Source organism: Amblyomma americanum, chromosome 1 (assembly GCF_052857255.1).
Source record: "Amblyomma americanum isolate KBUSLIRL-KWMA chromosome 1, ASM5285725v1, whole genome shotgun sequence".
NCBI classification, from domain to species: Eukaryota; Metazoa; Arthropoda; class Arachnida; order Ixodida; family Ixodidae; genus Amblyomma; species Amblyomma americanum.
The window spans coordinates 184,584,362-184,595,271 of NC_135497.1; the positions used below are offsets into that span (position 1 = coordinate 184,584,362).

Here is a 10,910-nt window from a genome sequence, read left to right on the forward strand (position 1 = left end):
AACTGACCACTTGTTTTTTATTTGCTTTGAGCGACTCATTGGTCAGTAGTAACGAAAGGAAGCATTTCATCAGCAATGCGAAGAGAGCGTTTCTTTTCATTGGAGGGTGCACTGGGGAGAGTGTAAACTATAATAAAATATTACGAACAGTTCTGAAACAAAAAATAGTCTACACTTAACAACATGTAAGTCATAATTTGCTGAGATGTGGTCACGTGGTGGAATACAATAATAACGGCAAGGTTTCACCGCAGGGTGGCGCTTTAGCTTGTTTTATGTGATTTTCAATTTGCAGACAGAAATTATAAACCCTCCTTTCTTCGGTACTGCTGTGCTCGATTCTTGTTGCAGTATTAATCAAGATCTTTTCATTTCCACCATAGTCTCATGGCACATTTTAGCAAGTTTTCACTCCCTTGAAATTGATTTAATGTCAATAACTATACCTGCTGAACTTTATGCTGAAAAATCTAGTTATGTGTAGCTCCGGTCAAACTGTCTGGGTTTGCCTATTTCGTTATCTTAGAACAAGACAATTTTAGGTATTTGTGAAATGCTGAAGGTATGACCAGCAAGTGGATGATTGAGTGCTATTTTTTGTTTCATTCCAGGCCAAGAAGTATTGGAGAAAAAAGCAGATCGTGTGGAAGGGGTGCCTATTCTTGGTTTGGTACAGACTGGCAGTTCCAAATCCTCTGGACGCATTGCCATCTACGGGGACTCTAACTGTATTGACACTACCCACATCCAGAAAGGTTCTAAATTTTGCCTTATTTTAAGCAAGTTTTTGCCGTCACCAGACACTCGTGTAAAATTTTTAATTCAAAACCATTATATGTTCTATTAGAATTAAACCCATCCGCCACTGTATATGGCACGAAATTCAGATGACGCAGTAAGCTGGTGTATGATGTCACAACACATTTAAGCAAACATGTAGTCATGAATTATGAAATGTAAAATCCTATGAGCTATGGAAGTCATGACTTACAATCATTGTCATGACTCATAGTCGTTCTGTGACGTATCATGACTCAGTACCTTACAAGTAACATTATTTAAGGTGTATAGAGTTTGCACAAATTATGCATAGCCATGCCTCATAGTCATAGTCATGACTCATAATCATTGTGCAATGTAGCATGACTCAGCACTTTAATGCTTTCGCATTCTCACACAAAAGCAGTCTTAAGTCACTGCCAAATTTTTTATGAATATCTTGAAACTACTTCAAAATTCCGATAAAAGGTATAAAGTAGAGGTGGTGGGAATATAAATTTTTGATTGCAGACTAAATACGAATGATAAAAATTGGTTGCAAATCAAATAAAATATTTTCTAATTATTTTGAATATCAGTGCAAGTAGTTCAAACTAAAGACTAAAACTTTTCCAGAACACGCAATGAAATGAAACAGAGACATTACAAGCAAATGTTTTCTTCGCCTATTATCAGCATAATTTAATATAGCTGGAAGGTCAGGAATTAAATAAGGGAAGGGGAATCATGTAATAGTAGTAAGTAGTAATAAACTTCATTTTGTAGACTTTTCCTTGTTTGCAGTTGTTTGCAATTTTTGCAATGCCTTGTTTACAATTATTTGCATAATTGCATTCTGTGAAAAATTCTAATATCGCAGTTTTTCTTAATGCTCACTTGACAAAGGAGCTGAATGCTGTCATGAAGCATTGTAGGGTGTCCGTGATACTTCCTTACTGGAGGGTGGCATCAGCCAGTGCCTCCTCTTTTCTAACAATGCCAGCCACATAGCTCGCTTCACAATGGGAGCGTTTCACATGCCTCGGTTCAGTTAGTTGCTGCAATGTGGCGCTACTAATTGGTACAACTGCTCGAGTCACGCTTGCATCTGAGCGCGCCCTGATAGCGTTCTGCGGCTGCTCTGTCCCGCTCCTGAATCATGTGTCTGTCAGATTTTTCCCTCCTACCCCTTCTTGATTAGCTGTCTCTCCTTCTGCGGCGCGGCGGTTTTTCCATCACGTTCACAAAGCTCCGTCGGTGAGCAAAGGGTTGCGGAGGGCACGAGTAGAGCACAACACTGAGCGCTGAACGTGCGTTGGGCATTGGCATAGCAGAATCGTGCCTGCCAAATGCATAGTGGCGTGCCAGATTGCACAAAACAAAAGCAGATTGTCGGTGAGCAAAGCCACACCGGCAAGCAAAGAGTTGCGGAGGACACGGGTACAGCGCAATGCTACGCACGTTTCGCACACGTTTCGAAAGTGTTTCATGCATCTTGTGTTTTTTATTAATAACTAGCAATAAGGGTAAATACTGATAAAATTAATTACCAATAACAGACCTTTCAGTGCCTGTAGCAACACCACGTAAGGAGTGCCACGGTGAGCAGCGCCAAGCATGGCGTGCTGTATGATGAGTCATTACTTGACAGGCAGCCTGATGAACATCAGGGATGTAGAGTGCCGCCTCGCTAAGAAAGAGAGAACATAAGAAAAAAAATGACTTTGCCCACTTTTTGCCATGTGGCGCTACTCGGGTGGTACTCTCTCCCACAGACTTAGAGCAGGCATGAAGGCTAGCCGACAGGGAACAGTAGGAAAGAAGGATAGGAGAGGGCCTTGGACGGTTGGATAGGCTGTATCTGGCTGGCACTGTAAAAATAGAGAAGGCGCTGCATCAGGAGGGATTATTGGAGGAGCAATAACAAGATGGCCCGTGAAACGAGCACTACAGCAGCATCCTTTAACTGTAGCATGAGTGGGACCATTTGCCTTCTGCACTCCTTCGCAATGCCTGAAGACAAAGCACAAATTCTGTCGCAAACTTAAGGCATGAGTACGAAACCGCACCTTTGATGCCTCAGCGCGCGCACCGCGCTCTACATATTGTGGTAGCGCTGGCTGGTTTCAAGCCCAATGTTTATGTCATGCGCTTTTTTCTTGTCCCCTGTGACCTAAGATACGCAGTTTCTAGAGTCTAACGAAAATTGAGAACGATGAAAATGGTTGCTGCGAAACAGACATAGCAGTGCATGCAGGCTGCAACTTTGCCTTTTCTGCCAGGCCGCTTTCATGCGCGCTGCATCTCTAAAACAAGAGGATTTCTGCTAGTAAGGTTCACAGCCAGTAGTTGACTGCACCGTGGCACAACGCAGTGGCATGCCACGTGGTGCTGCACTTCATTGTATGACCCGCGAGCGCATAGCAGCCACGCTGTGATGGCTCTCAGTGGCTGTCGGCGCACTGAGGCAACAATCCGGCCGTGGCAAGATTGTGCGATTCTACCCTTAAGATAGCATTTTAAGAGTTATGAAATTTATTCCTCTGTTAACGCTAATTTCGTTTTGAAACGTAGTTACCAGGTGTGGCAAAAGATGACATGCAGTGGTGCATCATTTTTAACTCTATATAAGTCACATCATTGTGTTAGATGCACTGCTGAAAAATTCTGAATGAAAAACCGCAGTTTATACACCGGAAAAAAACGGTAGTCGTCAGCACATAATCGGTTGATGTCATGGTCATAGCAATGACTTAGGTGTGGAATATAGTATCATTATAAATGAGCACCAGCTGGAAGGGGTTCATACTTGCAGTCTTCGCACTGTTAGTTTAAGCAGTAAACCTTGTTTGTGATGTATGCTTTCAAGCACTGTAAAAGTGCTTCTCTTGATTGAAATGTTCCATGACTACAGCGCAACGAATGCAACATAGAAGAAATACACAGGCAGGGACACAACACAGCGCTGACTCACAACTGAAATCTTTATTAGCTGCCAGCCGGAGTAAGTACCCAACTGGCGGCCAGAAATGGGAAGCAATGCACACAAGTCACAAATATAAAAAAAAAACTCGAAATAAAGCACACGCGTGTCAGCATTCGCGGTCGAGGTATCGTTTTTCTTTTTCTGACAGCGATAAAGAGGGTCCGCTTATACATTCTTCCGGGAGCCTTGCTATCATGTGTGCTTCTATAATTTCTCTTGTCAGCGAGTCATGGTTCCTAACTATCACAAACGCACTCGTTGTACAATGGCTTGCTGGCATCGATATCATCTTCGGCGTCATCATCATCATCACTTTAGCAGTTTTTGCAGTGTTTGGCTACGTGGCCTACTATGGGGCCACGTGTGACATTATTATCATGCTCCTTTAATCTTTCGTTGATACATTGGCCAGTTTGGCCGATGTAATGCTTCCCACATCATAGCGGCAAAGAGTAGATGACTCCCTCCTGGTAGGGGACAGATTGTTTTGCATGCCTTTTCAAGCAGCCGCGTTGTTCACTGTTGGCCAAATTAACTTTCTTCACCAGGCTGGACAAACGAATAGGTGCCGAAAACACAACAACTCCCACATGCTTTCCAATTCTCTTCAGGTTGTGCGAGACCTGATGCAGATATGGCACAACGGCAACTTTTTTCTTTTTGTCCTTTTTAATTTTGCTATTGACATCAGACCTCAACTTTTTCTGCAGTTTTTCTGCGACTGAAACCAATACTTCTGAATGGTAACCGGCCTGTGTCAACCGATCTACTTGGTTGTGGAAACTTTGCTCCAACCTGTGCTCACATGATATCTTTAAAACATTGTTAAAAACTGAATGCACAATTGCTCTTTTCACAAGCTTCGAATGGGCTGATGAATATGGCAGGATGGGTTTTTGACCACGGGGCTCAAAAGCCCAACATACATGGAATGAAGTGAATGGAAGTGAGAGATCTAAAAACGTGATAAATCATTAAGTGGTACTTCGTGTGTTAAAATCATCAGTTTCAGGCACTCGGAGAACGCTAAAGAAACATGAAGGAACTGCTGCTCGAATTCGAGGTTGTCACATTCTAAAAACACGAAGTAGCGTTTACAAACCTAAAAATGCCACAAACGTGGGACCCTTCGAACCGCTCGTTCAATATTTGGTCGCGCAAAGCCAGGAACATGTCAATAAGGATGGGTGCAAGACATGAACCAAAACAGATTCCATCTTTTTGAATGTATACATCCCCATTCCATTCATCAAAAGTAGACTCTACATAACAAGATAGCTGTTCGAGAAAGCTGCCTGTGGAAATCCCACACTCATTCTGGAATGCAACGGCTCCATACTGGTCAATGAGGTGACTAACAGAAGACATAATTTCAGCCTGAGGAATAGTGTAGTAAAGGTCTTTCAGATCAGTAGAAAATCCCCAAAGTTTCTTATTGTAATTGCATTTTAGAAACGCTATTACTTTGGCTGAACTTTTCACCCTGAAAGGGTTATCAAATGTTAAAACCTTCAGTTTTTTTTGCAAAAATTTCGCGACATGCTACTGCCATGTTCCAGTTTCAGAAATTATTACACAAAACGGCCACCCTGGCTCGTGGGTTTTTGCTGTGAAAAACATCTGCAGGCAAACGTTGTGGCTACTAGTATCTATCACACTTGCTAGCTTGGTCAAATTTAGCCTATTCAGAAGTCTTTTCGCCTTAGTCTTCACCTTAGCCATTGACACACTGTTGCATTTGTCAAACACGGCATTAACAGTATCTGATGCGTTCGGCACATACGCATCCTTGTCCAGAACAACAAAGCCACTATCTTTATCAGCAGATAACGATGAGTAGCAGTTATCTTTCAGCCACTTAACCATCTTCTGCAAAGGTAGCTTCTTCCCGGAACACCTGTACCTAGTTAGTACGTCTACACCTTCAGACATGCACCGTTCCGCCTCAGTTTTTCCGGCCTGCCTAGAGACTTGCCTCACCATGGCCAAGAGCTCTGCTCTGGATTTCCTTGGCTCAACCGCAAACTTGGGCCCCGGGCTCAGGACTTGTTTGATGTTCCCAGAGAAAGAAATGTTCTCCGCAGTGTGGATTTGTTGCCCGGTTGGTGGGCTCTTCTTCGGCAGAAGCGCACGAAGTCTGAGAATAGTTTGCTGCCATAGGAACTCTGTGGTGCGATCTATGCACCGTGACACCTGATGCCATTGTTTCCATGGGTGAACTGGTCCCGAAGAGAGTTACACCCGAAGCTTGAGGTGCTCCCTGTACACACGCACCTGCCGCTGCTATTCTGCTCGGAGTAACTTGCCTATCCTTCTACCATGTCCGGCTGAGGGAAATGTTATCTTAAGGGTACTGGGTGGCATTCAGACTCTTTGCCGCTATGATGTTGGAAGCATTACATCGGCCAAACCGGCCGATGTATCGACGAAAGATTAAAGGAGCATGATTATACTGTCACACGTGGCCCCATAGTAGGGCACGTAGCCAAACACTGCAGAAACTGCTAAAATGATGATGACGATGATGCCGAAGGTGACATCGATGCCAGCAAGCCATTGTACAACGAGTGCGTTGTGATAGGTAGGAACAGTGACTCGCTGACAAGAGAAATTAAAGAAGCACACATGATAGCAAGGCTCCCGGAAGAATGTATAAGCGAACCCTCCGTATCGCTGCCAGAAAAAGAAAAACGATACCTCGACTGCGAATGCTGACACGCGTGTGCTTTATTTCGAGTTTTTTTTTTTTTTGTGACTTGTGTGCATTGGTTTTCATTTCTGGCTGCCAGTCGGGTACTTATTCCGGCTGGCAGCTAATACTAAAGATTTCAGTTGTGAGTCAGCGCTGTGTTGTGTCCCTGCCTCTGTCCTTCTTCTACTGTTTGTTGCACTGTAGTCATGGAATATCGAAACCAACTCGCCCAACAATTTAGCTTGTCGAGCTGATTGAAATGTACCAATTCCTTACACAGGACGTGCTTTGGTTAGCAGCCAACCCTTCTCCAGCTTTGCTTCAATGAAATCACTTGCCAAGAATGTAAAAGATGCATTGAAGAAGCAGCAGCAGAATCGCAGCTGCTCGTCTTCTTACTGGCGCTAGCATTTTCTCAGTGGCAGAGTACAGTGTTTATTAGCCAGCACTGTTTCATCATGTGAAAAGGAATGAGAAGAAAACGAACCGTAACAAACATGATGGGGCACCTAGAAACATATATATTGTATGCTTGATTTCGCAGTTTTAAGAACCTTGTGGTGATTTAAAATTGAGAGTAAACATTTAACCGCACCCTCCGCATTGCAGAGCACATTGGATTTACTGGTTTGGGAGTAGCTGAATAAATTCTTTAGTAGGCCCTGATATGAACTTTATATAGCATTGGGGAAGCCTGGACAGTTAGTGCAGGTTGGTATTTACTGCATCTTGTTGGGCTAGCACTGCACGCAGGCGGTGAGAATGTGTTTTAGGCAAGTAAGAACATGCCTTGGTTTTAAAGTTGAGTTCAGAAGAAAAATGACTGCTTAGAAGTTGCAGAAGTGTGCACGTTAATTAGCTAATCACATATAAGCTGAGAATCTGAAGGTTTCCCAGAAGGCGACGTGCATCTTACTCTGAATAAACGGCTATCTCAGTGCCCCAGTCTGATTTCTTATTTTGGAGTGTTTGTATTTAAATGCTTGCCGCAGTTTTTTGGACATTCTGAATATTGAATGATGTTTCTGTTTGCTCTTGCACAGATTGCTACTGGCTGTTGCATGCATTGGTGCAATACTCAACAACGGGTCTGATTACACCTTTTTTTGAAACCACCAATGCCGCTACACTCCCCAGTGATCCCTTGCTTCCGAAACGAATGGAAGGTGCAGTATTTTGTCTTGCATAATAATTCAAAAGCATTAAAAATACCTGGATTACTGCTTCCTAAGCTTCAAAAGAGATTTGTTTGCAGAAAAGCAAGCTGACTCAAAGTGACCTAGTAATAGTGTAGAACACTGATTGATGATGGTTGTGCATTACAGCATGCTATAAAGGGTTTGCACATCAAATAAATGGATTTACAATGCTGATGTAATTGTTATTTGATTAAGATTTTTTCTAGTTATGTGTATTAGGCTAGACACCAAATCGTTTGCAAGCGAATGCACTTAGCAAACTGCTGCTGCCTTATCACCACTATTGTAGCCTTCTCTGAGCTCCAAGTTTGCATGAGATTGTTATGCCACGATGTGCATTTACACTTTGCACTACTCAGTAGCAGTAGCAGCACGGCACAAACATTATGCAGTCCGATTACAGTGCCAACTTCTTATTTTTGTTTATGTATGGGGAGAGGGTTATTCTTTGTCTATATATGTCATATGATTGCAAAAGCAGTTTTTGTTTTTCTGGACAGTGCAAAGTTAAGTGCAGTTACTATGTTGTGCTAAATTGCATCAAGCAGGCTTTTTCCTATTTCTGGCCAGTCCAGATATAATGAACTTGCAGTGCTGTTGCTCAAGTTCTGTCAAAATATATGAGGTCGTGTTAAAGAAAAAAAAAAGGCATGATTGGGAACATTTTGAGAAGTATGTGTGCAAATGTAGGGAGTGCATGCAAAATGAGCAACTTTGAGGCCTTACAGAGCAGGGGACGAAACCCCAGCATTGTTGTCACGTATAGTTTGTTGGTGTGCAGTGAACAAAGGCAGCGGTGGGAAGATTGTGAACCAGAAACTCAAGCAGCATGTTAACCTGAAATGGAGGGTGTAATTAAAGAAATTGCTGAGTGAACACATGAAGCTTTTGTAGGAAGTGTATGTGATCATGTGATGCCATGTGTGTGTGTATCTGTTTCACACAAATACTGCACTGTATTCAAGGACGTCGAGGATGACAGAAGATCAGGTGTCCCTGTTACTGCAACAAATGAAAGAAAATATTGTGAATATTAATGACATGGCCTGTAACAATCACCTGGTTAGCATTTGAATGGTAGCAAGTATAGTAGACACCAATAAAAATCACACCAAGAAATTTCACATACCCACTTAAACATGCACAAAGCACTGAGCTAAAAGAAGTGCCCGGAAGCATCGCCTGTGAGCAGGACTGTCCAATGCGTACCGTAGTTACACGATTGTAAGTCCACTCGAATGTAAGTCAACCACCCCCCACATCACATTTCTGAAAAAAAAAAATAAAAATAACTTGGAGGTCGTTTTTGTTTGACCTTTCAAAATAGAACGCGACAGCACTGTCCTGCGTCCTCCGCTTATCGCCAGCCTCAATCGGCTACCGTGCGTGGGAGTGCCCGTGGGCACATTCCAAAACGGAAAGTCACTGGACTACTCATCCACACTTGCGCCATCGTAATTGCTGCTGCGGTCCCACAGCTCGTCGTTCTAACATTATCGTGCAGCGAAATCCCGCTCTCACAAACAGCCACTTCATGACATCGCGTGGAACAGCTGAAAATTTTGCCTCGCTGCAGCTGCCACACCTGTATCACCTGCTGCGAATGTCGAACTTGCGGCCCGGAGCGCAATTCGTTTCTTTGGCATAAAGAATGACAGCCATCTTGAATGTAGCCGTGAACGAGCACCGGTCTCTTACCGGACCCGGAGCACAAATGACGAGGAACTACATTAAAAACTTATGAAACGTGGCTGGCAGTAGTCCAGTGCATCAGAGCCAAAGAGAAAAGCGCGAGTGGTGTCGGCTCTTCTGTCGGCTACCGACACTCCCCGGCGCCGCTGCAGTTCCGAGTGGCAGTGCCACCGCGGTTGGAACAGCGGCGCTTCCATCAACTATCAACGCTCCCTTGAGCACCGAGTGCGCTGTTTAAAGTAAAGAAAAAAAACTTGGACGACGCCTAATAAGAGTAGAACATGAGTGCGTTATCGGGCAGTCACTGCTTATCAGCAGACGCAATCTGCAGCCACGTGTCGGGAGTAGGCTGGTGCCGTTTTTCTGTTTATCGACAACCACCATCGGCCGCCTCACACGGGGTGGGGATGCTGGTTCTGCGCGTTGACATAGCAGCTGCTCAAGGCCAGTGCCAAGAGCGATGCGACGGAGCCGCGCAGCAAAAGTGCAACCACGCTGTAGCATGCCTGATATTTCGTTTGTCTCGCCTTTATTTGTGGTGCGATGCTTTGGTTTCGATTTTAAGTCGACACCCCCCACTTCGGATTTTTAAATTTTGAAAAATAGGTCTACTTACAATCGTGTAAGTACAGTACATGAGGTAAGAAAACAGAACTGCTGTGAGCTAAACTAAATGCATTAAAACAGGCCTTCATTAGTGGTAGCGCATGGCTTTTTCAGTACAATTCCTGGATAGAATGGATTTTTTTTTTTCCTACTTCATACGCCAAACTTGGCTCCATGCAATTTTTAATATGTTACTGAAGGTGAAAGTTGCCATGAACACAACTTATTTTTGTCTGTGGAAGAGCTAATGCAGAAAATAGTGTTGCAGAAAAATGTGAACAATATTTTCTAACTGCCCTGTGGCTTCATTTCAGTGTGCATATCATACTTCCTTTATGTAAAAAGAAGTGTTCGTTTTTTCTTCCTAGTATCTTCTTGCTAGCATTGATGGTAACATCTTGCTACGTTGTTATAAGATTATTCCTTGCTGGTTTTTTGTAATGTCATATATATTACTTTTGTGCTCTTAGTCATGAAATGGGATGCTTGTTTTTCCACTCATTACAGTAGCCTAAGGGAATCGTACTCTTCTCACACTTGTGTATTCCTTTGGGCTGGTAAATTTTAAAGGACGAAACGCAGGAAAAGGATGCAGAGCTAAAGAAGCTTTGTTTATGTTTCTCAGGAAATCGATTGTACCGGTACTCCAAGGTCTTCCAGAACCATCCCGGGGCACCAGAACTGCGGGCATTGCCTCCATGCCAAACACTGAACTGGGCAGTGCCTCAGCCGCTCAATGAATCTGCACCCAGGTGATGACCCTGTCGCAATGATTTTTGGTATTTTCTCTTGTTAGCTGGTCTGACATCTAGTAACCCAAATCAGCCCGTGTATTTTAAGATTGTAATGTTGTAATGAAGGCTGTAATTACTGCTGGCACAAAGGGTTCATGAAAATGTTTAACATTGATGCTACCATTTTTAAGCCAATAGTAGGGGCCTCTAAAGTGCACTGACCATGTGGATTGAATGATGTG

The 10,910-nt window shown here is 43.4% G+C and overlaps 1 protein-coding gene across 2 annotated transcripts in view; it reads left to right on the forward strand.

Moving 5' to 3' along the window:
* Positions 1 to 10,910, forward strand: part of S1P (membrane-bound transcription factor site-1 protease) — a 66,538-nt gene that overhangs the window by 46,186 nt on the left and 9,442 nt on the right. For both annotated transcript variants that reach the window (XM_077647986.1, XM_077647985.1), the window contains exons 21-23: positions 612 to 755; positions 7,481 to 7,603; positions 10,560 to 10,686. In XM_077647986.1, coding sequence (XP_077504112.1) covers positions 612 to 755; positions 7,481 to 7,603; positions 10,560 to 10,686 — 394 coding nt within the window. The remainder of the gene's footprint in view (positions 1 to 611; positions 756 to 7,480; positions 7,604 to 10,559; positions 10,687 to 10,910) is intronic.